General features: G+C 27.8%; 1 protein-coding gene and 1 long non-coding RNA gene across 2 annotated transcripts; one reads left to right on the forward strand and one right to left on the reverse strand.

Annotated features, from left to right (window-relative positions):
- The first annotated feature begins 1,467 nt into the window (after nt 1-1,467).
- On the forward strand, nt 1,468-26,757 carry LOC100203288 (uncharacterized). The gene is made up of 4 exons (XM_065799763.1): nt 1,468-1,599; nt 8,740-8,786; nt 25,767-26,042; nt 26,260-26,757. The coding sequence occupies exons 2-4, from the start codon at nt 8,741-8,743 to the stop codon at nt 26,565-26,567; spliced, it is 630 nt and encodes a 209-aa protein (XP_065655835.1). The 5' UTR covers nt 1,468-1,599; nt 8,740; the 3' UTR covers nt 26,568-26,757.
- LOC136081754 (uncharacterized) lies at nt 17,776-19,686 on the reverse strand. Its single transcript, XR_010639077.1, has 2 exons — nt 19,498-19,686; nt 17,776-19,428 (listed from the first exon to the last, which is right to left on the reverse strand). It is a non-coding gene; the product is annotated as an uncharacterized LOC136081754 (long non-coding RNA).
- Nucleotides 26,758-27,795: the final 1,038 nt, after the last annotated feature.

Genomic DNA, 27,795 nt, shown 5'->3' on the forward strand with positions numbered 1-27,795 from the left:
GATTAGTTCTCATTCAATTTTAATATTTCCGATGATTAAATATGTATTGTATTATAACATATCAGTCCCTAATCATTTAGAAAAAGGCAGAACTAATAAAATATTTTGTCTAATTGTTTTCATCATGTTGACGTCGCTCAAGATATCTGCGTCTTTATTATGAGATTTAAAACTAAATAAAGTTTTATTTTCTCGAAAAATGTTATTTGAAAATCTAAAAATAGTTATGCGTAAACACCTTTGAGGAATAAACACCTTTGATGAATATCATATTCAAAAAAATGGACTTAACAACCTCGGGAGACATGGGTAACTGAATATGGTTTTGTTAATACTATTGTTATTTTAAACTTCAATTCTATTTGTTACAACCCTTTTACCTTAGAGCAGAAACCCTTAAATTTTTTAAAATATTAATTAAGTTATGCGGTACTTTGATCGCCATAATCAAACTACCGCTTCATATTTCTCGGATGTAGGACTAAACAATTGAAGCTTTTAACATGTTTATATTTTGTATCGTGATTACAAAATTTGTGAATTCAAAACATGGTACTTAAATTAATTTTAAATTTTCCCAGTAGCTATATACATTTTTAAAACTGTAGTATTAGTTGACTAATTTTAGTTAGACTAAAAAGTTATTTAACCAATTTTAGAAAATCGAAAGTTAGTTGCTTGGTTAATACGAAGTTTAGTTAATATTAAAAAGTTAGTCAATTAATTTATGGCTATCTAATAAGTCAGTCGATAAGTTTTAATACAAATTTTTTTTGATTACAACTTTTTTATTATTGAATGTTTGTAACGATTTGTCGCAAAAAAGACTTATACCTGCCTTCTCGCTACCCGTCACGTACTCTCTAATTATACTTTAAAGAAAAATGCCAAATTAAAAAGGATAACTGGTATTCCCGTTAAAATGATGAAGTAACACAATACTTAACGTAACAGACACAAAAAAAGGTCAAATTTGTCGTAAAACTACGCTGGTCATATTTGAAGTAACTAACTGTTTTTCCATATGAAATAAAAATAAAAACCTAAACTTTATATAGTATTTAATAGCCATAAGTTTTAAATTTCATTTTGTGATTCATGTCAGCACTTTTTTAAAAAAAAACTGATTAACCATAACATAAATTTATTATTTATACGTTTTAACACGTTTTATTTAATTAATATACGTACTAAACGTTTAGGCTTTATGTTTAATACGTATTAGACGCAAATATGTTTAATTCATCAAATCTATCTATAGTGTTTTTTATTTCCACAATAGATTTTATCCTGCATTTTCGAGAAATTCTTATTTGGGAAAATTCGAAATTAATTTAAATGCCATATTTGGAACTCACAAATTTTGTAATTATGATAGAAAATTTAAATATGTAAAAAGCTTTAATTTCATAAATCCGAAAAACAAGAATGTTGCGTAACTTTAATTATTTTATTTCATACGAAAGACGTAAGAAATGGATTAATTAAACGTATTAACATCCTTTTTCTTGTTATTTTCCTTTAATTATCATTTTAAACTTTAGAATTTACAGCATTAGGATCTGTAGGAAATAAAAATCAAAAGTAGCAACAACTAAAGTAAGAAAATTGCAACGTAAAAAACGTTTCTTTATATTGAATATTTGTCTAACGTTTTCTATTCATGCAGCATTTTGTTAACTATTTATTGCAGTCGTGTATTTACATAAATACATTATTTATATTATATTAAAAATACACTATTATATAAATAATATATATATAAATGCAAAAAATATATTTATTTTATATTAGTAAACAATATATATTACTTGCTTTATGTACCATAATTGTGACCAAAATATGTATACTTTAGGTCCATATTTTGAAAATTAAAAAAAACAAACGGAAAAAGTATAAAAACTTTAAAAAGACTTTTCTTTAAACTAATAAACCACCTGCCCAAACCAAAATCTTATCGTAAACCGTAACCCTATAAGTCGTATGTATACTCCACTGAACCGACAGGTAAGTACATTAGTCGATGTATGCACACGTTTATAACTAAATCAGATATATCTAGTCTTACTACGCCTATCCCTAAAAAAAAAAAAAGATTTAGAAACCAGGCTGTACTTTTAAAGTATTAGCTCTATCCCCCGCCCCTCATTCAATTTCTAGAATCACCTCTGTATATATTTATATTTAATATTTACCCTGCTAAAAACTAAAAAGTATATTTTTTATATATATAAAAATAAGGTTGAAATAATATATAATTTGCAAATTGAGCAATCTACGGATGAATGAGTATGCTTAATATGGAGCATGAATAAACAATCAATAAAACCATAGTTAACAATAAACGTGTCTTTGATTTATAAACTTTTTATTTTATACACCTTAATGACGTAAGAGAAGAGAAAAGAGTAAATACTTATTGTAGTTAAGGCGCTCATTACTTTCAAGAAATTGCCGTTAGTCAGTTATTAATTTAAACAATCAAAATATTTCCGTAAAATATCTGATCTGCAAGATAATCAATTAGATTGTTCAAAGGAAAAACAACAAAAATTTAACTGTGGACCATATACAAGCTTTTAAAGTTTATTGAAAATGTAATATACCTATCAAGATTTTATGTTGTATAATTTAATATAAATGAGGTGTATTATGGAATCTTAATCTTAGCTTTAATTTCCAGACCTCTCAAAAATCTCAATTTTTTGAATGCTATTTTTAAGTGAATACTTTGCTCGGTGCTGGAATTATTTTAATTATTGCAAAATTATTTAGAAAAATCTCAAGGAAAAAGATGAAAAAGAGCTACTACTATCAGCATATAATTTCTTTGTTTACTTTGATTTATTAAGTGGAAAACTTAGAGTTAAAAAAAAACATGTTTTTAGGAAACTTGAGGATTTAAACACATTGTAAAAATTCTCTCTCTTTTGATCTATAATCACATCCAAATTAAGGACAAATTTTAACTTTATTAAAATAATTTGAAGCAAACCGACTTAGCAAATTCCGAAAGAAGTTTAAAAAGAAATTTTATAAAACTCTTTAATTCTGTATAAGCAAAAAAAAAAAAAAAAACTTCGAGAAATTTTTTAAAGCATAAGCAGAAAAAGTTGTATTAAACAAAAATTAATTTTGATTTACTTAATTTCATTTAAAACCTAAATTATAATTTGTCAAGATGAGATTTTTATAAAAAATTACGACTTTGGTTTTACTTATTCACTTAAACTTGAGTAGCAGAAAGTCATAAAATATAAAAATATTAATAGTTCATAAAATATAAAATATACATCAATGAAGCTGCCGTAGCGCAGTGGTTAGAGTGCATGCTTTATAAGTAAAAGATCCAGAGTTTGAAACGAGCTCCTGACATATTTCGCACATCGGTAAGGAAGGAGGCGTAAACTTCCCAGTTAAATGCTCTTCCGCGGTGCTCTGTGATAAGAACGACTTCTTGGGGCACCTAAATCAAAAAATTAAATTAAAAAATATGTATATTTTTTAATTATTGTTTTCTTTAGGTATACTATAAGTAAATACATTTTTTATTGTGAAAAAGAATAAACAATGATTTAAACGATGATATTCCATTTAAGTCTTTGATTTTTCAAGTTTTCAAGAATTTCATCATTTTTTGGTATAAAACTCCAAAAATATCCTATTCGCAGTTCCCAAAGCAGTGCTTTTGGGCATATATCAATGTAAAAAATTAATTTAGTAAGTAAATTAATTTCTTACATTGATATATGTTACATTAATTTATGTATGATATATTTGATTTACATATGATATATAATTTATACATGATACATTAAACTTTCTGATTCTGCAATTTTTAAAACTTTATTTCATAAGTTTTTATATTTCATTCTTATTATTTAAGAATAATTTATGTCATAAAGTAACAAATCGATTAAAAACAATGGTTTGCAAAATGGTTTAAAATCAGATGTAAAATACAAAGAAAATAACTCTAAACCTTTTTTTTTTCCAATGACAGACTTTTCTTAAAATCAGTAGAAATATAATAAAAATCAAACCAATAGAAATACTTTGATTTTATCTTGTAAAAATTAAATGTAATAAATTTTTATCAGTGTAATTTTAAACCTTATTTTATCTACATATCTGCATTATTTTTAATTTACACTTTTAAGATCAACAAGACTATAGGCAGATGTATATTGAGCCTGCTGCAGAGGTGAAATTCAAATCATGGTAAAACCATAAAGGTATTTGGTGCGGGCGTTAGCATCTTTTGACCACAATGTAACAATGGTAAAAAGTTCTGTATTCAAAAACACAGGGAGATCCGAAAAGATGTAAAAACGGATAGAATTAAAGCTGAAATCTTTCTGAAAGCAGTTTTTGTTAATAAAGACCAGCCACTAGGTCTTGATTTGTATATTTCACCAGACTACTGGTTAAATTTTGATACTCTTGGTCATAGTTTCAAAAAATGTCTTCATTGTACCTAATTTTTTAGATACAATGAATTCCAAATTTTTAAAAATCTTTCAAAGTTGCTATCAAATCATCAGAACTCACAGCAAAATCTATTGACCATAGTTTAAGAAATTAGTTTCTTAAAACAAGAAATATATTTCTTGTTTTTAAAAATAAATTGCAGGATATTTATTTTCTCAAACAAGAAAGGTATTTCTTGTTTGAAGAAAAGTATTTCGTAATTAAAAAATTAAATTTTGCTGTGCTTACAGTAAAATTTATTCAAGATAATGCAGAGCGTGTGATGAACTTGGAGAAGCTTCAGAAGCTACTGCAAATAAATAAGAAACATTAAAAAAAAGAAGAAAAGTGGATTCAAGGAGCTAGGTACGCCAAATGCTTTCTCGTTTCCTCGTTATTGAATGGTTCTACTAATTTGAATTTTGATCCGATACCTAGCTGCAAACTCTGAACATTAAAAGTACTTTTAAAAATTATTTTTTTACATACTTTCTTGATATATTTTTCTTAAGCTGAAAATTTATATGTATATATTATATGTACAAGAGATCTGTGGCAGTGACAGATCCAGCATTTTTTGATGTTTGAGATAGCTAACATGGAGCAAAATCCAAACATTTGTATATTTATACTTATGTCAAAAAATGATGCTTTTTAAATATTTGCAATGATTAGAGGCTAGGAACAAAAAAGGCCTCAAATTTCATCCCCCCTGCCCCAAAAGACTAACAAGTTGATGAAATAATTTTTTTGCCATTCTTAACTAGATTTATATTCGGTGAATTTTAAGTATTGCTTTACAATCTCTAAGTGTTTAAAAATTATGACCATATAAAGTTTGTAACCCCCTCAACTTGAGGGTGTGGCGTTTAAACTTTATATGGTTATAATTTATGAACACTGAGAGAAAATACTATGAAACTTAAAATTTATTGATGAATATAAACTTAGTTAAGAAAAGTAAAAAAATTATTTTACCATTTTGTTGCTCTCACGTTTGGGGCAGGGGGGATAAAATTTTTGGCCTTTTTTGTTCCCAGCCTCCAATTATCGCAATATTTTGCAAAGCATCATTATTCGACATAAGTATAAACATACAAATGTTTGGAGTTTGTGCCATGTCTGTTAGCTATCTCAAATACCAAAAAATGCTGTAGCCTTCACCGATCCGTGGTTCGATGCCTACTCTAGGCTTTTTTTCGACATTTTTTTTTGACAAAGTATCAAAAGTCCTTTACGCAACCTTTTAAGGAAACCATTTTGGATTTGGATTTGTTTAATCCAAGGTTTCAGTAACAGTATTTTTTTAAAAAAAACGTCATTCGATACCAAAATTAGGTAAAAACCATAAAGTTTGTCTTTTGACTGGAAAAAAGCTCATAGATCAACAAAAATTGTACAATAGACAAAGTGTTAATTTATCTATCGTAATCAGTGAAAGATAGGTACAACATATTTCTAAAATTATTAAGCACTGTTTTTTTTAATACAAGAACGCATTAAGAAAATATCGTTCAACAAATTAACTGGATTTAACATCAGAATCTATTCACGCCAATGCTTGGAAATTGCTCTAAATTTAGTCAAAAATCATAAAAACTTCGAACAATCAGCGCAAATACTTCTATCAAGAAAAAATAAAAAATAGTTTTTTTTATATAAACATGATCTATAGGCCACTCATTAGCCACTCCGCATAAAAGTCGGTAGCTGAAAAAAAGTTATGGGATTGGCTAATGTATATATATACATATATATGTATATATATATATATATATATATATATATATATATATATATATATATATATATATATATATATACATATATATATATATATATATATATATATATATATATATATATATATACATATATATATATATATATATATATATATATATATATATATATATATATATATATATATATATATATATATATATATACACTATATATATATAAACCAGGACCACTAGCTATTGAACTAGTTAATTCATCATATCATGAAAAAAAGTGTTGCTAGAGAATTAAATAAAATCGAAGCATATAAAAATAAAGTATTTATCAATCCAGATCAAACGAATAGAGAAAGAGCTAGCCTTAAATTGCTACTTGGTGAAATAAATAAATTAAATAAACTAAAAAAGAAAGATAGAAGATAAAAGTTCAACATTTCAATTCGTTATCAGAAACGATATGTTGCAGAAAATTGAAATCAAAAACCAATAAAATATTTGAAGCACCATCAAGATTAAGATCTAAACTCAATGAAACAACGTGCTTGTACTTGAATGCAACTTCATTAAACAATAAGTTCGATGAACTAATCAAAGTTATTAATTCAAACAAAGCTAATGTCGTAATGATTTGTAAAACTTGGTGGAATAATGAGTCAGTAACCAATATCAATGGATGCACCTTACTTAGAAAAAACAGAGATGTTGATAGTGGTGGAGGAGTATGTATATATATAAAAAACGATATAAAGGCTTATGAAATATCAGAAAAATGTTTAAAAAACCTTAATATAGAACAAATCTGGTGTGTTATTGAATCAGGAAATGAAAAAAAATTATGTGGTAGTATCTACAGAACCGGAAATAGCAACTTAAGTAACTAATTAAACGACAAATATTAAACGACACCAATATAATTTTTTTCACCAATAGAGTGGCAAATGACTGGAACAATCTTAAACAAGAAACACTAGATGCAGTTGGTATCAACCAATTCAAAAACAAATTGGATGAACATTTTGAATACTAATTTTTGTGTATTACAGCTGTTAAAGTACAAACTCTACAGCTGTTAAAGTACAAACTCTATCCAAAGATGGCTTAACTATGAAAACATTTATGATTTGTTTAATACAAACAGAAAACCCAACTAATTGATTGCAAAAATACAATTTTGTTCCAATTAAGGCAACTGGTTCCCTAAATCGAAACACTATGATACCTTGATCATAACAGGTTTTTTTTTAAAAAAAAACCCAGTAAAATCGACAACAATTGATTAAATATGATTTTTATCTTTACAGTGAATTTTATCTTTACATTTTTACAGTGATTTTTATCTTTACATTTTTATCTTTACAGTGATTTACATCTTACAGTGATTTTTATCTTTACATTTTTATCTTTAAACACTTTATTCAAAACTTATATATATATATATATATATATATATATATATATATATATATATATATATATATATATATATATATATATATATATACATATATATATACCTATATATATATATATATATATATATATATATATATATATATATATATATATATATATATATATATATATATATATCTTTATATATATATATCTTTATATATATATATATATATATATATATATATATATATATATATATATATATATATATATATATATATATATATATATAGTAAAAACACTTATCTAATTTTTGCCTTTAACAACTTGTTTCACCATCGGTAGGTTCATAAGGAAGCTTCTTGATGAACCTGCTGATGGTGAAACAAGTCGTTAAAGACAAAAGTTAGATAAGTTTTATTACTTTACTATTTTAACATATATAAATGTATATATATATATATTATTACTTTACTAATTTATACATATATACATGTATATAAATGTATACATATATATATATATATATATATATATATATATATATATATATATATATATATATATATATATATATATATAAATATATATATATATATATATATATATATATATATATATATAAATATATATATATATATATATATATATATATATATATATATATATATATATATATATATATATATATATAAATTAGTAAAAACACTTATCTAATTTTTGATTACTTCAACACTGTGCTTCACCATCAGTAGGTTCATCAAGAAGAATGTCTGAACATAAAAAAATTTTCAAATTATAGAAAAATTATGTCACAGGAAAATCGAAATTTCAAATTATAGAGAAATATTTTTACTTTTCTATTATTGCTTTGTTCTTTTAGAACATTGAGCACTCTGTTTGTAGAATACACTAACATAATTTATATATATAAATATATATATATATATATATATATATATATATATATATATATATATATATATTATATATATATATATATATATATATATATATATATATATATATATATATATATATATATATATATATATATATATATATATATATATATATATATATATATATATATAAATATATTTAGTAACATATAAAAAATGATTTTTTTAAGAATGTTCAAATTGTTATGTTTGATTCCACTGTTCATGTTGGCTGTAGGTAAGGCTATTTATAGTTGTTATTTAAGATAATTTATGTTATTTCATGGCCTACTGTTATTATACGGCCTGGTTTGTTGCATTTTCCGTAAAAAATTAAGAGGCCAGTTTTTTTACAGTAATGTTTATTTTATTAAGATGGTCGAGAAATACTTGAGATTATCATCATGTAATTACAGTATGCTATACAATATTTTTCGCTAACTGATTCCCTATTTCAGTATATTCCAATAACATATGAAATACTGAAATAGGCTTTCAAATTGCTATGTATCAAAATGCTACTAAAACAAACTTACATATTGCAAAGACTACTAACAACTCTTATAAGGAAATAAAAACAAAGGTTTGTAATTTTATATGTATTAAGGATTTGAGAAAAAATCTTTTATTAGCATTAACTATCAGTTCTTTGTCTTTTTTTAAACTCTTTTACCTGATCTTTTCTTACAGAATCTGTAGTTTCTTTTTGTAAATTATTATAAAAAATATTAATAACATTTCGTGATCCATATTTAATTCCCCATTCTTGGCGATTCTCGCGTGTAAAATCAACACTGCTATAATAAATCTTAGAAATTTGTTCTGCAAAACCTTTAATTGATAAAGAATAACTGCAATGTTTGATTAGAATAGGAGAAATAATATCTAGAATACTAAAAAGATGACAAATAGAATCAGACAAGGATTGACTTGGACATATAGGTCCACCTCTGGATAATATTTTCAGATATTCGTTATTAAAAACATCTTGGTCTGTAGAAACCATTTTTTGACCACAAGATAGACATTTAAATCATTTTTTCAATTTTTTAGCAATGTAGCCTGCTATAGTAACAGCAACATTCATGCTATCTTCAGAAAGCTGACACTCTAATATCTCTGAAGACAACAATGCAATATCTTGCATAATGTTTCTTAATGTAGAGTATTCAAATGTTTAATAAATATTTTCATGCCAGAAATTAATATTTTCCTTTAGAAGACTTCTTACTGCTAAAATCTTTTCACTGTTGCAAACTTCTAAAAGACTTACAAGAAATCGACCACCGCTCATTTTTCTATACTTACTAAAGCGTAGCTCCAAAGGTTCACTTTGTAACCTGGAAGTAAGAACAAATGTATAGCTTTCTTCAAGCAAATCATCAATAAGAGATGCAGTTGCACATAATGTTGTGATAAGAGCATAAGAAGTGTGTTTGGTTAAAGTAAAATATTCGCATGTTGACCAAATTTCAATCCAATTTGATATTTCTCTATACAATGTGGATTTTTTTTATCTCCTTTTACAGCAGCATTGCCGAGCTGATTGGATGTATTAAACCTTATTCTTTGAATTAAGTGTGATAAATATCTTATGAAACAATGGTAAAAATTGTGCTGCATCATTTCTTTCAGGAAAATAACTTAGTATCACAGCTGTAGTTGTTTCATCAAAAATTTCTAATGCAAGATTAACATCTTGTTTATTGTTTCCAGGATGAGTGACCTGATAATTAATTTTCCTCGCTTTTTTCAAGTTTCCATTTAATAATTAATCTTTTTTATAAACTTTATGAAATAAATCCCAAGTAATGAAACCAGCTGGAACTTCAACTTTGTCTCTGAAGAAATCAAACGAAAAAGAAGGAAAAACAAATTTTTTTCCATTCAACAAGTTATTCCTTACATTTTTTATTAAATGGATTAAATCATATAATAGATATGTTAAAAACTCCATTATAAGCTGGATAATAAATAAATAGTTTTCCATCTCCAGTATATGATTTATGTAACTCTGTAAATGCATTAACATTGGTAGAATGATTATCTGTAACAATAGCTCTTACTTTAAAACCTGATTGGTGCAATGAGGTAATGCACTCATCAATTTTTTTTTTTCAACCATGATCCTGTAGTGCAAACTACAGGTGATGATCTCACAACATAAGGAATAGCTTTTTGAAGCCCTACAATCATAAAAACAACAACACCTTTATAAAGATTACTTTCTGAATCTTCACCAATATATTTCCCACTTTGATATTGGGCTGATTTCTGCAGATACATTTCATCCACAAGATGAAGTATATCTGCAGAAATCACTTGATACGCAATGTTTTTGTAACAAAACTTTTATAGCTTTATACGCATTTATATCACCACTTTGGATTTTTCTAAGTAAAATAAAAGATGGTAAAGGTAGTTGTTCTAACAATAACTTATAAGACTGTGCTGAAGTGTGACGTAAAATTAGCGCATAACGTATAATGGATGCAGAATATGGAGGTCTGCCTTGAGGAGAAAAGTATCTAATTTTATTTAACTCTGTCAAAATTGAATTCATATCATTGGCTTTATTTTTAATCTAGACAGGAAAATTTTCTAACATACTACAGTTTGTTAATTTGCAATTATGACCACTACGAAACCATTCAGGTAAAGAAATATGATAGCTTTTATAAGACAATAAAGCATAAAGATCTTTATTTACAGTTATTGACTCAAAAACAGTTGGTATGCCTGATTTATCATCACAACATAATTTATAATAAACAACACTATCATGAATTTTTTAAATTGTAAAGCCTGGCGGAGAATGTTGTTCTGTCAAAGAATCAAGATTAATTATTACATCAACACTTTGAAAATCTTTAAACTCATCTTTTCCTAAATATCTCAAAGTTGGTTCTTTTCAGGGCAACTTTGGAACCCTTAGAGTCAACAATTCACTTATTTCATCGGTTTGAAGAGTGGGAACTGGAAGAAGATTCCATTTTAGGGTGCATCTTTTTCCGTAATTATTAAAATTTTCATCAAAATGATTCACACAAATAGCTGAATATTTTGATGGAGTCTAATTTTTTCTATTAACAAAGTATATCCATCGTTCTCGCAAATAAAATTCTTCAGGAAAATGAAATGTTGACTTTTTTTTGGACCATTAGAGTAACCAGTTTTACAGTTTGTAACAACACATTTATTAACCATTTTATTACTAAAACAAATCAAAAAATATAACTTTATTATTGGAATTATCTCCACTTAAATAAGTCGAGATAATTCCAATAATAAATGTGCAGGGTTTCCACAGAAAAAAAAATCGAAATTCCAGGACTTTCCAAGACTTTCCAGGACCATTTTCCTACTTTTCCAGGATTTTCGCAAAAAAAATTCCAGGACTTTTCCAGGATATTTCCCCCGAAAAAAAAAAATTCCAGGACTTTCCAGGATTTAGCTATAAAAAAATCCGGAAAATTTCCTTTGAAATAAACCATTTAAAAAGTTAAAAAACTTTATTATCACTTGAAGCTAAAATTTTCATAAACAAATGTTTCTAATAAAACACAAAACCTAAAGTATAAAATAGTGTAACACAGTGGTAGTAGTAGAAACTAGGTATTTGTGGTTTAAACCCGTCTCTGGGCATACTTTGCAACATCTGTTAGGAAGGAGGCGTGAACTTTTTATTAAATACATTTTCGCAGTTCTCTATTATAAGACCCTAATGGCACCTAAAGTAGGGCACCTAAAATAAATGCATATAAAATATATATATTACAATATATATACTATATACGATAATAATAGTTTAATTAAGTTTATAGTTTAGTTTAATTAAGTTATACTAATGCACATTGCAGTATTATAATAAAATTTGTTGTCTTTACATTTTATTATCGTTGAAAAGAGAAAAATGAACACAAAACAATTTAAAAAAAGTACATTGAATTATAGAAAATTGGAGAAGTATTGTCAAAGTCTCATGCTACAAAATATGAAAAAATTTTTGAATGTAGGAAGATGCAAGGGATTAAGTCAAAATGTATGAGAATTAAAGAAGGAACATTCTCAAATTTAGATAATCTTGTTTTTAAATGGCTCTTAAATGCAACGAGTAGAAACGTGGCAGTATTAGCAAGAATTCTTAAAACAAATCCAGAGAACTTGCTGAAAAAATTAATATAAATGGATTTCAAGCGTCTGATAGTTGGTTTGATTGTGCACAGAACCTTTACTTACAGATGAATAGTTGATAAAAGAAGTTAAAAATGCAGCGAATGAACATAATGCTAATGACGAGGAAGATAATGATGATAATAATGCAACCAATCCAGTTTGCCCCAAAGTTAGTGATATTTGAGAGGCACTGCAAGTGTTGTATGACTATATGCCCTTCAGTCTTACAAGTCTCAATTATATTCGATAGAGATGTTTCTTCAAAACTAAGACAGAGTGACAGCACATTTTTTAATTTATAATGTATTATTTTTACCTTTGAGATCAAAACTTTTGGTAACTCAAATTGTTTTTATTTATCGACCAAAGTTTGTGTAATAGAATGTCCCAATAACTTGAACATTCGCTAACTCAAACTATTTTCTAGGTCCCTTGGAGGTTCGAGATATTGGGAGTTATATATATGTGTATATATATATATATATATATATATATATATATATATATATATATATATATATATATATATATATATACAGATTGAAATAGTGTTAAGACTTTTTTCAAACTCTAAAAATGAAATATATAGTAATTGGCATTTTTAATATAACAATAATAAAATATCATCAAAGAATAATGCCAGATGGAAAATACTGTCTAGTTCTTATTCAGCTTTTTTTCAATCAAATCTAACTCATCAATTTCGTTCCGCTTTGCTTTACACAAATTTTGTTGTTTATTTGACTCTTTTAAAAGCGTAAAGTCACTTTTCTTTCCTGCGTCAATGGCAAGTTTGTCCGAATCGTTAGATGACAACTTAATTTGACTTTGAAGAAGTCGTTGTTTTGCCCAAACAGCTTTTAACTCATCATCAACAATCTTTCGTTTTAACGCCACATTGTCACTTTCTTTTTTTAATTTTTTCTTTCTCAAGTCTTCATGGTATGAGCTGCTTGCTTTTCTAGCATGTTGCTGCATTTCTTTGGTAATTTTGATGCTTTCAGGCGTTTCTCCTGAAGATAAAAGGTGGTCTTCAATGATACGTAAAGCAACAAGGGATTTCTCCTTCAAGTTTTGAACTAAAATCTGGAGGTTTTCGAACATTTCTATTGTTTATATCAAGTTAAAGCAGCTGATAAGTCCATCACATTTCTACAAGACATCTTTGAGAACAAATCAGCTCAATAACTCTTTGATAATATCACCAAGAATAGCACTCATAAAGGGTACCATGGGTTTATCTGTTTGAAAACCTTTTAGAAAGGCATTTATCTCAGATACCATTTCAAAGAATTTAAATTTTGCTGGTAAAATTGGATCATGTATCATAGCTTTTCGTCTCTGCCAACTTTTATTATTGACATCAGGTAGCTTGCTTTTTTTTAGACTACTAATGTATGTTACAAATTTATGTAACCATCAAGAAGTGATTCAGCTTTTCGTGCACAGTTTTCATTTTCGCACCACCTGTGTCCACAAAATTGAAGTGGATATTCCAGTGTTTCAGCAATATTTTCATAAGTTTCTCGCCGTGTGAGCGAATCGTGTAAGAATTGCCACATTGATTTCAAAGCATCATTTATTTTCCAGCCACTTGCTTTTGCACCAGCTTTCAAGCTTCTGTAAATGGTGTGAAAACCACATGTTCCTGTATCAATAAGAGGATTTAGTTCTTCCTCTTGCCTTTGTTCACTGAAATTTTTGAGAAATAACAAGTTGACATTGGGACCATCGGAAGACACTTGTAAAATCTTTGCATTGTCAATTTCGGATACACCACTGAGAAATTTATTTAAAACATCCTCAGCAGCGGAGCGTCCCACAAACTCTGAATTAAGATATCGAATGTTAATGATGTCGGATTTTTTATTCTAAAACCTGACTAAAAGATCCATTTTTCCTTTTTGAAATATTTGATTAAGTGATTCGTCAAACGAAATAGTGTAATATGCAGCAGTTGAAAGTGTCAATAATAGCTCACTTCGAAAATATGGAGCAAGTCCATATGTATCCAATATTGCAAAGACATTGAAATGTCTTTGCAATATTGCTATCAGGGAACATTTTTCTAAACAATGCTCCAGAATTTGATGAAGTATTCATTGAATGCCTTGAGTAAACAGTATTTAAAACCCAGCGTATCTCAGCTTCAAGTGTCAATGATCCTATAAACAGTTGATCAATTGTTTTTGATTTGCTTGATTGTGATATAACGGGTGATGCGGAAGTTATCGGACAAGTCCTAATTTCATTATTTGAGCATAATAATTAGTTTTTGTGGTTTTATGCGTAGGCATAAACGTTCTATAAAATATAAACTTTATTATTTGAAACACAATTATTTAAAGTAAGGGTAAATGCAGCTGAACGAGAATCCTTTCGAAAGCGACTAAAAATGTTTTTTGTAAATAAACCTAATATAAAAAAAAAAAAAAAAAAAAAATCGTAAATCATTTTGAAAAGGAAGGATTTGCTCAAAGTACAATATATGATGACCTAAAAAGACTTGAGACTGTTCAATTGTTTTCTGATAGAAAGCACCCTGGTCGTCCGACATCCTGGACTAGAGAAAAGAAAGCCGAATTAACGAGACATGTCAACAATCGAAAAGGGGTCAGTCAGAGAAAAATAGGTATTAAATTCGGTGTAAATCAATCGATAATTGGTTGACTGTTAAAAAAAATGAATATTAAATATAGAAAACGTGAAAAGACTCCAAAATGCACTATAGAACAACAAATAAAGGCCAAGAAAAGAAGCAGGAAACTAGTTAGCCAACTCTATAACACAAAATCGCTTCTAGTCATCGATGACGAAAAACACTATTGTTTTGGAGGGGACAACATGCCTGGAAATTCTGGATACTACACAAACAACAAAAAGACATGCCCAGAAAGTGTTTATTTTATAGGAAAACAGAAATTTCCAAAAAATTATTAATGTGGATAGCCATATCTGACCGTGGTATGTCTGAGCCATTGTTTCGCACTTCCAAGGCTGTAGCGATTAATTCATCAATCTATATTAATGAATGTTTAAAAAAATGACTTCTTCCATTTATTTACAATTATCATGGAGACTTTAACTATTTATTTTGGCCAGATTTAGCAAGTTCTCATTATTCTAAAGATTCTCTAAATTGGATGGACCAATATGTCTATTACGTTGATAAAGAATCCAATCCCCCAAATGTGCCTCAAGCACGACCAATTGAAAATTTTTGGGGACATTTTTCACTGAAGGTTTACGAGGGAGATTGGCAAGCTTCAACAGAGCAAGTTTTGATTGATCGCATTAAACTAAAACTACAAGAAATTGATTTAAACATTTTACAGTCGCATATGAAAGACGTCAGAGCAAAATTGAGATCAATTGCAGATGGTGGTGTTTTTTCATATAAAAAATAATATATTTTTATTAAAAGATAAATGCTTTATTTAAAAAAAATATAATAGTAGTTTGTTTTTTTATTTATAAATAAGTTATTGACGTTTTTATTTTGTCCGATAACTTCCGCATCACCCGTTAGCTTCAAAACAAGTTTCTAGAATAGGAGGTGGGGAAGTTAAAGGTTATAAATATGATTTGATAGGTTGCTCTAAAGGTTTTCTTTGTATATGCTTTTTGCTTCTCATATGCGATGTTAATGCAGCCTCTCCCATGTTAGAAACATTGATTTTACTAAAGCAATAGATACACTTAACCATTGTTTCATTTATCTTCCAAACCCAGGGTTTAAATTGATCATCATACAACCATTTTTCTTGAAATGCACACTCATTCTTAGGCATTTTTTTAATCTATTACACTAAAAGAAAAAACATTTTGACAAATCCAAGCATAATTTTAAAAACTGACTGCAATTTAAACTACACTATAAACATTTAACTAATTTAAAAATATATGAAAAATTCTTAATCAATCATATAATTCTTATCATGTCAAGCATTTTTACAGATATATTAAGTAGAAGCAACCAACTGCGTACTATACTTTACATTTTGAAATACTTATCTTAATCAAAATATGTTTACATTGGTGAGAGGGAAAATATACTTGATTATGATATTATTCATAAATCAGAACTATAAAATTTAACCTCTTGAAAATTTAATTAAAAATTTTAACTATGGAACCCATGTTACTTAAAAATATGATTAAAAATTTTGAAATTTAAGTCCTAGAATTTAAAAAATTCCAAGACTTTTCCAGGATTTAAGAGAAAAAATGAAAAATTCCAGGACTTTCCAGGACTTTCCTGGACTGTAGGAACCCTGGTGTGTCTGTTTCGTTATTCCACTCTCTAATGAAATATAATGAAACCGGCAATCAGTCAGAACACATTCACATAATAACCAGTTCAGAATATATTACATATTAAATGATTACAAAAGCATAAACCAATGCATGCAAGCAAATATTTATATAGTAATTGTTACAATATTATAGTTCAATATTTTATTCAACACCTTTGTATAATATTCACTGGTAAATATATTGTTATCGTTGTTGTTGTTAATAAACCCTTTCATACATAATTTAAAATTTAGAAATAAGGCGTAAAAAAACTGGCCTCTTAATTTTTTGCGGAAAATGCAACTAATCAGGCCGTATAATAACAGTAAGCCATGGTTATTTTTGTTATTTATCTATTTCTATTTTTGGACTGCTGTATCCATCATATTTACAATAAATAATATTACTACATATAGATTTTTCAGCCGGAGCAGTTGACATGAAATATCTTTTCACCGAACCCTGTTTACATTGTCATACTATCCAGCGCCGGCCTTAGCTTTTTTGACAGGTTGGGCAAAACTAGTGAACGCACCCCTAGGTATATATGGGTGGGTTGTTACCATTAACAACGAGATCAATGCTCTAAAAAGATGAACAAGAGTGCTAAAGGGAATATATAGTTTAATGCAAAGAGATCCATATTGTGCATCAAGTTTCTTATTTAATTAATTTTTTATTAAAATTATAAACTTAGACTTTTCATGATATGGGTTTATAGAAATGAGTGACTAAATAAATAGACAACGCAACGCTGCTTTTAAAATAACAAATGTTTTTATTAAACATATAATAAATCCTCTAACTATATAAACAAGAGTTATTAAATTTTAAAATGTAACTTTTCTAGCTTTTTTGTCCGCGAAATCTCTTACCAAACTAGAAAAATCTAAGTTGATGAAGAAATTAATGTGAATAATCTTTGTATTATGCCAAAAACGTTAATGGAATTTAGTGAAGACTGCGCTGCGTCACAAATAACCAAATTGAGAGAATGGCTTCCACATGGAAAATAAAAAGCCAAAGGATTCAAATTTAATATTCGCTTTTGTAGACCTATTTTTTTACCTTTCATATTTGCACCGTTATTGCCCTCGACAAAAGCTTATATTCAGTCCAAAATATTTTAAAGCTCCAATTATGATTTCTGTTAAACTAAGACCTGTCGTGTCGTTAACATTGAAAAACCCAAGAAAGTGTTCATTTATTTTTATAGGATATTCTGATATATTTACATTCTAATCGTAAGCGAGAGTTGTTCTTTGTGAGATACGTCAGGAGTGCAGTCAGCAATAATAGAATAATATGTACTTTTTAGAGCTTTGGATATAATTATGTTGGTTAATTTTGATGCCATTATATCTATCATTTCATTTTGAATGGTTTTTCCACAGTAATGATCAGAAATATCTCCTTTAAGAGCTAGCGTGACGTGGTTTAACATGATAGGATCAAACTTAGTGAGTAATTGTACCAACCCTAAAAATTTGCCGTTATTAACATACAATTTATCAAAAGAACCTCTGAAGGCATTATTATTTGTTGCCAAGTATAAAGTAATGTTCATCAATCATTAAAGAACACTTCGCCACCTTAAACTCTCATTTTCGATTAGTTTTTGTTCTTCTTTATCAATAGTTTCACCAGCTTTCATTCGTATTTCTGTCTCAATCCATAGTTGATAAGCATTTCTGTGTGACTTACTATTTTTGTAAATTTTTAATGCTTCTGTTAAATTCTTCCATTTATTGAATCCATTTCCGTTTAACTTTAAATTTATGTTGAAATCAAAAAGTTTACAGCAAAAACAAAAAACCGCATCTTCAGAAACTGAGTACACAAGCCAACGTCGAGAAATAACCTCACCATTTGAAAGTTTTCGGTTGTAATAAGCATTTGAAAAATGTCGTCTTCTATTATCGCGTAGATATGTGTCCAAATTCACTTGTATTGCACCTATATTATTTACATAATCAACAAATTGAATGTTGCGATGAATTGGCCACAACCACAGTCTGACCACCACAGTCTGAGTAATCGATTGCTGTTTCTTTGGTGCGATCATTTACATCACCATCTTGGCCATCATCATTTTCGTTATCGATATCTTTTTCATCGTAGTGAACATTTCCAACTGATACTATTCCGTCTTCTTCATCGCTGGTTGATGTATCACTAAGTACATGCGCAACATTTTCTCCTTCCTTTGTTTTATTACAATCACTAAACTTTCCGATGTAAAATAATTTTCAAGTTTTTTATAACTTTTCTTCAAATTATCAACTTTTTTTGCTTTTCGTTTTCTGTATTGAGCACCAGATGGTTTCTTATTATTATGAGTTTTAAAAACCTTTTTTTTCTTTATTATGAGTACTCTCCATTGATTGCTGCTGACAGTTTCTATTTGTCTAAAATTTTAAAATAAAAAATTACTCGCAAGCTAATAATTCATAAACGATTTCATTATTTATACTTACCTGCTTTTTATTACCGCAAAATTTGAAAACTTGACAAAAACTGAATTTGAATCACAAATACAACTTTAAATTTCTTCTACAAATTAATAAACAACGCGCTCGCAACTCGTACCGAAAATAATGTTTAAAGTTTAAACTTTAAGTAGATGGAACGCAAAATAATTGGCGCCGAGAAAGATACAAGTAAAAAAATGAATTTAATTCATAAAATATATGCTATGATTGAAACACTTTTAATGAAATTATTAATTTTGCATAAAGAATTTTAACAGTGTAATAATACAATAAATAAATTATTTAAAAAAATTATTTTTATAAAAAAAAAAAACATTAGAAAAAATTTAGGTTGACTTATTTTTTCTATTTACTATATTGTTAAAGTTTGCATACAACGTTTGGCGTCCCAGTTTCCTAGCGCCCTTGGGCGGCGCCCAGCCTCGCCCCCCCCTAAGGTCGATACTGATACTATCAGTGTCCATATTAAAAAGAAAAAACACATGTAAACTATGACAAACACTAAAATGCTTTTAAAAGAATTTGAAACTATAATATATTCTACCAATTTAAAAAAATTTGCTTACCATTTCTATAGCTAATTTTCTATTTTAGATTGTTAATCATTTATGACTTCTTTTTAAAGAATTCTTTGATGATGATACATTTGCAACTGTTTTTAACTGTTTTATTTTTTGGGTGATGATGGAGGTAAAAAATAGAACAAAATGTCACAAAAAGACATGAGAAAAAAATTAAACATTAACTTTGTACGCAGCTGTTGTTTATGCTTTATAACTTAACTATTTAAACACATTCTTCAAGAAATGACATTGAAGCAATTAGTAAATGAAATGTAATTTTACACAGTTTGGTTAGCAGGATTAATAGATGAACGTTTAACGCTATATTTAAAAAGCTATTAATTGTTATAAATAACAATTGAAAAAAAATAGGTTGCAGCTGTGGCACGTGGGAATACTTATATTTTATTATGATTGAGCAGCCGTTGCGCAGTGGTAGCGCTCTCGCCTTAGACACAAAGGAACCGTGGTTCCAACCCCACTTCTGGGCAAATTTTGCGACATCGGTTAGGAAGGTAAACTTTCTATTAAATACTCATTCGCGGTTCTCTGTGATAAGACCGTTAGAACTTCTGGGGGCACCTGAACAAAATTTAAAAGAAATTATCCGTATAGATATATCTTTAGATATTATATAGATGTCCATAGATTATGAAGTTTGTCTACAATATCCAATTAAAAATAAAATTAGATTAACATATAGCAATTAATATACCTTAGTATTTTGTTTAAAAATATTATATATATATATATATATATATATATATATATATATATATATATATATATATATATATATATATATATATATGTATATATATATATATATATATATATATATATATATATATATATATATATATATATATATATATATATATATATATATATCGTAAAAACACCTAATTCCGGATGGTTTTAGTAAAAAGTTTCATAACTCCCTTAATATAATGAATTTATGAATAATTTTTTTTAATTAATAAACGTACAAGCTGCTTAGTGTTATAATGTGGCAAAATCTACACTTTTTGACAGAACAAAAGGATCATCTAATAATCGAGGAGCGCCGAGAAAGATGAGCAACATCACTGAAGCTATTATTGTTGATTTATTTAAATTTATGAGTGATATAGGCTTTGGCTTAAATAGAAAAGACGTGTTTATTGTTGTCGAAAACTATTTAAAAGAATCAAACCAACGTAGTCTATTCAAAGGCGGCAAACCGACTAGAAAATGGTACTCCGGTTTCATGAATAAATATCGTAAAGAAATTTGCCCAAGAAAAGTAAGCGGTATGCAAACTATTAGAGCTGTGGCCACACAACCAGCTATAATTGACAATTGGTTTGAGCAATTAAAGTAGCATATAATATTTTATAAAATTATTTGTAGAAAAAGGAACAAAAAACCCTAAAAAGCTAGCACCATCGAATGAAAAGAAAATGACGACAATCTTGACTTGTTGTGACGCATTCGGTAATTATTTACCTCATCAAATAATTTATAAAGGCAAACATGTTATGAAAGACTGGTGCAAAGGCGGTGCCCAGAATGTTTATTATAACAGTAGTAGTTCAGGCTGGATGGAATCCGAAAATTTTTTGTCGTGGTTTAAAACAGTTTTTTTGCCTCACGCAAACAAACTTTCAGGATTTAAAGTTCTAATACTTGATGGCCATGCTTTACATATGAGCTTAGAGTTGAAAAAAAAAGCTTTAGAAAATTCTATTTTACTTTGGTGTTTGCCGGCTCATACCAGCCATTTTTTACAGCCACTAGATGTTGGCGTTTTTAAAACAGTAAAAGGCGCATGGAAGAGAATTATCGAAAGTTATTTGACTAAAAATCACTTTCAAAGCCTGACTAATCGACATTTTCTGGCCATGTTTAAGCATCTCATTCAAAATTTTGGGTTTAAACCTGAAAATGCACGGAGTGGTTTCAAAAATACTGGTATATTTCCACTCGATCGTTCGCAAATTTCTTCTAAAAAAACTTCCATTGGTGCTGTGTTTCAAGCTGTCGAAAACAACAATATTAAAAATTTATTTGATTCTTCAACTGTATCCAGTCCATTAGTTATGGGAAATGCTACCAATACACCTAACACACCGTCAAGAATGTCAAATCGTGAATTTTTGCTTAAAAGCTTTGCTACTTTGAATAATGCTGTTCAACAAGTGGGCAAAGATATAAAAAAATCCGTGTTAAATATGCTTCGAGATCAATTGACACCAACTCTAAATAAAAGAGTTCAAAAAAGTGAGAGATTAACCGACCAGCTAATTATAATATGACTTCGGCGGATGCCATAGCTTACGATGAAGCTCAACAAGCATCAAAAAAACAAAAATTAGATGAACAAGCTGCAAAGAAATTTACTAGAGAACAAAAAAAGATTTCCACCGCTACTCAAAAAGCGAAAAATGCACAGAAAAGAGAAGTAAAAAAAAAGTTGAGACAAAGTCAGTCGTCTAAAATACCAGATAAAAAAGGTATAAAGACAAAGAATAAATTAGAAGACCCTCATTTTCCTCAAGCTTCAAATAACATTTAGTATCTGATGATCTTCTATGTTATTCTTGCGAAATTAATTTGACAAATAACTTAGATAACCAATGGCTTGCGTGTGAGCAGTGTTCAAATTGGTCATGCATTGAATGTGTCTTTGATTATCGTCCAACCATGGAATTTATTTGTCACGAATGTTTATAAAATAATTTATATTATTTTTTTATTAAACGATTTCATTTTTTTAATGGATTAAAATAATTATTTTAATGTTAGTATTATTTGTGTATGTGTTTTTCTGTATTTTATACGCATCCGGAATTAGGGACATTAACACCTAATTCCAGATAAAAACAATATTTTTTAAAAATAAAATAAAAGATAGATTTATATCGCAAAAATGATATTTTTTATATCGTTCGATTTGTCTTGTTATGAAGTTTATTTATTTAAAAAAATTATTTCAAAATACTTTATATTGAGCTAGTTATGACAATTTAAGTCCTAAACCATCCGGAATTAGGGGTTTTTACGGTATATATATATATATATATATATATATATATATATATATATATATATATATATATATATATATATATATATATATATATATATATATATATATACAATAATCCCTGTATAATTTCTGTATAATTAAATAACAAAATGTTTTTGAATTAAATAATCAATAAACGCATCAAGAACGCTTCTCGCTGCACAAAAAATATTTTCCAATTCAAAAATTATAAATATCTTCAAATTTAATTCCTCAAAACATTAGTAAAATATAATTGTTGGGGTTAGTGATTGGAAGCAATCTCTGCAAATAATTTGTGATATGACCTACAACTTATAGAAAATTCTTTTCACTTTACAGTAATCCAACTTTACAGTTATCGTTTTAATATATCACATATTGCTTTTTTACAAAAACACTTTTTTTGACGTCAAAGATTTTTCAAAAAAAAGTTTCATTTAAACAAAGCTAACATATCAACTAAAACATCTTCAAACACATGAAATCAGTGCCGTGTCTTGTGAGTCGAAGACCCCTCAAAAATCTAGGGCCATTATTATCATTATTATTATTAGGGCCCCATTTTCTTGAAAATTTTAACAAGAAAAAAAAAAAGCTCCTTTAATTACCGGAAAGCCCCCCCCTTTCCTTGTTCCTAAATATGAAAATGGGCCCTAAATTAGCTCCCACAATTGATATTCTTATTTACACAAAATCCATTTATATTTCTTAAAAGTGTTTTAAGCGTAATAAAATGTTTACTAATAGAAGTAAGTAAAAAAAAAGTTGGATAAATGTCGGTTTATTTTTTAAAAAAAGATGTTAGAATTTATAACGCGCTTAGATTTCAGTCACTGTCGGCGTCTCTGATCTATAACATTGCGTTGAACGGCTGGTTGATTTTTAGCGATCAGTTTGAGCTTGAAGCTAAAGTTTAAGCTTTAAGAAAATAGCTGTAAGCTAAAGCTATAAAAAGGCTGTGGGAAAATTATATCTTCAGCGTTTTCATGTAAGAATTTTGTTTGATCATTTGCAATACTGTTACCTGTTGTGAAGAATAAGCGTTCAACTAGAGTTGATTTTCCTGTAATGCATAATATCTTCTTTGCCATATGAGTAAGTACGGGAAAATGAGTAGCTCTTTGGCACCATTATTGTAATGGATTAGATGAAATTGTTTTGTCATTAGATTCTACTACATCTGTAAAAATTCAATTCAATTTCTTTTCTGTGGATACTGTAAAATCTTTTCATCAATAAGCTTCTTAGCATTATTATTCTCAGCAATTATAGGACGATTAGTATCGGCATTATCATCATTTGCATTTATCATTGCTAATATACTTTGATAGCTATCTCTTTTATAAATAGCGCCACACTGCTATTCTGGTACTGGAAGATTATTGATAATTAGTATTTGATTGTTTTAACTGCTCGTACTTCACATTCTTTCGATTTCTTATATATCTTCTATTTCTATAGGTCCGACTTCTTTACCAATTTTGGTTCTTGGATCAAGTGCTAATGCTAAGAGTGTATGAATACTAAAACCTTTTGTATGGACCTACTCATAAATGCTCACCAACTACAGTACTATACACCTGAACCAAATCTAGTATCAGTACAAATTACGTAGCAGAACATTTCGCAGCGCAAAAATTTCTGGAAAAATGCATTCTCTCCTTCAATCATCAAATATTTTCTGATAGATGATATTACTAATGGTATACAGCTAATAGTAACATACTTTTAACCTTTTAAAACTCGTGAGTCTGCTTGAAAAGATATAGCATATACTTAGTGTGTTTCATCATTTCTCGGCCAGGTTAATTGTTATCCTTTCATGAACATATTGATTTTTTGCAATATATGTTCTTAATCTATGAGCTCATTCGATTATAGAATAGATTGGCCATCATTAAGTTAGTATATTGAAAACTACAATAACAGCTTCCTTTTCTGGTAGTGAAAATGTTTGTAAAATTTTTAATAAATCATTTAACTGACTTGATGCTACAAATCTATGAACCAAAGCATGAGCTTTACTCTTGGTTGGTCCATCATGATCATATTCTTTTTTTTGTTATTAATTTTTTACATGCTATTTTTTATAACTTGATTATGAAGTAATTTCTCCATGGCCAATATCACTTTCTCTTACTATCAGCTATCAAGCTGATTAAATTAATCTGATTTGAAGCTGATCAGCTTAAAGCTGACGCTAAAATCAGCCTTTTTCAATGTCTATCTATTCATACGTCCTAGGCAAAACGTAAAAAAAACCGTCTTTTTATCAATTCAATAGACGTCTGTGTATATCTATATATCTATAGTATCTATAAATAACAGCTAATCACAATGGCTAGAATTTTTATAGAAAAATTAATGTAAATTGTTTCTTACTGAAACGTACAGCAATAGAATAAGATAATTTTGTTAAAAGATAATTTTGCAGATAATTTTGTTAAAAAATTCATTGTTTCAAATATTTTTTCTAATTTTTGATTTCCTTGAAATGTCATTATTTTACTTATTTATGCAGTAGTCTAAATTTATTAACAAAATTATTCAAACCCCCCGAGCTTTATTTATAATTATTGTAATACACGTTGAATCGTATTAAAAGTTAATTAGTATAAAATTAATGAAATATTTTTTAGAATCTCAAGAGATTACTAGTTTTCGTATCGCTTCACCAATATATAAAACAAGAGTGGATGTTGCATGGAATGCTGTTCCGAATGCCACATGTTACAAAGTAACAGGCTTAGCAAAAACTGGGTCTTTTCAACTTTACATTTCAAAAAACAAAACAACTATTTCTCTTTCTCCTGGAGTCAGTTACATACTAACTTGTATGGTTTATCAGTTCAACAACATGAATACGACTTTAACAGTAAAAACAAAAAACTTGATAAGTGTCACAGCAAATTCAAGTAATTGATTTTTACTGATCATTTTTTAATTGTTCTTCTTTACCTTTTTTTGTTTGTTTGTTCTTTTTAAATTCTTTTTTTTTTTTAATTCTTTTCTTTTTAACTTTATTAGCTTTTAACCGTTAAGTTTTTAAAATTACATTTACTGATTTTTATTAATATTTTCTTTAATCAAATGTTTATTAAATAAAAGTTTAATATACTAAATTATATTTAGATAATTTTACCGATATCAAAATTCTCACTTCGGTAGCTACATGCAAAAGCCTTAGAATCTTTTGGGAGAAATTTTCAAATGCTACTTTGTATACAGTTGTCTACACTGGAGGTGATATTTCTAATGAAACGACGTTACAAACGAGACATACGTTTGCAAATATAGTTGGTTTGAAGAGTATGACTAGTTACTCCGTCATGGTTTTAGTCTCTTCGATAAACAATGTACTACCAAAATATGCTGCGCAAAGCACTTGGTATAGTTTTAATACAACTAGTGGTACTTTGATATCCATTTTACACATATAAATACGTATTTCAACTTAGTCGATATCCTTTTTTATAAGTACATATTTATTCACGGGTGAAGTGAAAATTTAAATCAGGCTTGGATGTTATTTTAATAAATTGTACTTAATTGCTGCATTTAAAATTGTTTTACATATTTAGAAAAAAGTACAATATAATAATATGAGATTTTAAATCAAATAAAAATAAATTTTTTAATACTTTTTACCTCAGGAAAAGCTTTTCATATATGCAATTGTAGACCACACGGGTAAAACCTCAGATGTCACATATTTCTCATTTCAAAAAATATGAAAGTTTGTGTTTAGAGACATCAGATATCTGTTTATTGATAATGCGTTTAATTAAAAAAATTTTTTTTATGACGTTTTAGTACTAATATAATGTATTAGTACTGGAGCGGACTGAGGCTTGAAATCGGCACGGAAATTTCACATTTGTCCGGCCCACATCAAAGAGAAAAAAAGTATAGAAATGGGTTTAAAAATGATAAAACCTGAGAAAATATTCAAATTCTAGTAAGATTAATTTTGAGGAAAAAAATTTGACCGACCTGATATAGGCCGACCCACCGGGAACTTTCCCAGTGCTCCCTGGGGCCTGTCCGCCACTGATATAAATGCAGTCTTTTTGCTAAATACAAACATTTACAGTGTTCAATTGAATACAAGAAATTTTACTGCTCGTATTGGACATCTGTGATTTTTTCGTTGTAAATTCATCAACTCATATAGTGCCTTAACTTGTAACCTTTTAGAGCACTTACATAGTTAAAAGTAGAAATTAACAAACTATAGTATACAACTAAAACTTACTCAGATATTTGTGATGGGATGTCATAGCCTAACCCCCCCCCCCCCCTCTCTATCTCTCTTTTTAACAAAAATTTAAATCAAACAACTCATGAAAAAAAACTTTATGAAATTGCGATCTTATCTCTACAATCTCATCTATTCACAATGTAATCTGTAATCCATCACTTTGTATTGAGTTTGAATAAATTAGACAAATGGTTGTTTATTATAAGATCATTGTAAAAAAACTGTTAATAAAAATCAATGCTTTTTTTAATTTTCGAAAAAGTATTAAGTATAGTTATATCACTTTTTTGAGTTTCCTCGCTCTAAGTCTGAGATTTGGTCTAGATTTGATTCCTGGACAAGTATTTATTAAGTGTTATTTAGGTTTTTACTTCAAAAATGAAATCATTCCAAATTACTTTTATAAA

The sequence above is a fragment of the Hydra vulgaris genome, chromosome 06 (assembly GCF_038396675.1).
Source record: "Hydra vulgaris chromosome 06, alternate assembly HydraT2T_AEP".
In the NCBI taxonomy this organism is placed as follows: Eukaryota; Metazoa; Cnidaria; class Hydrozoa; order Anthoathecata; family Hydridae; genus Hydra; species Hydra vulgaris.

What these genes read in the sequence shown, in the direction of transcription:
- LOC100203288 (XM_065799763.1), top strand. Translation starts at nt 8,741, where the DNA reads ATGTTCAAATTGTTATGTTTGATTCCACTGTTCATGTTGGCTGTAG. An exon ending in ACTGTTCATGTTGGCTGTAG is followed by an intron (nt 8,787 to 25,766) that starts GTAAGGCTATTT and finishes AATATTTTTTAG; the next exon opens with AATCTCAAGAGATTACTAGT. An exon ending in AAGTGTCACAGCAAATTCAA is followed by an intron (nt 26,043 to 26,259) that starts GTAATTGATTTT and finishes AATTATATTTAG; the next exon opens with ATAATTTTACCGATATCAAA.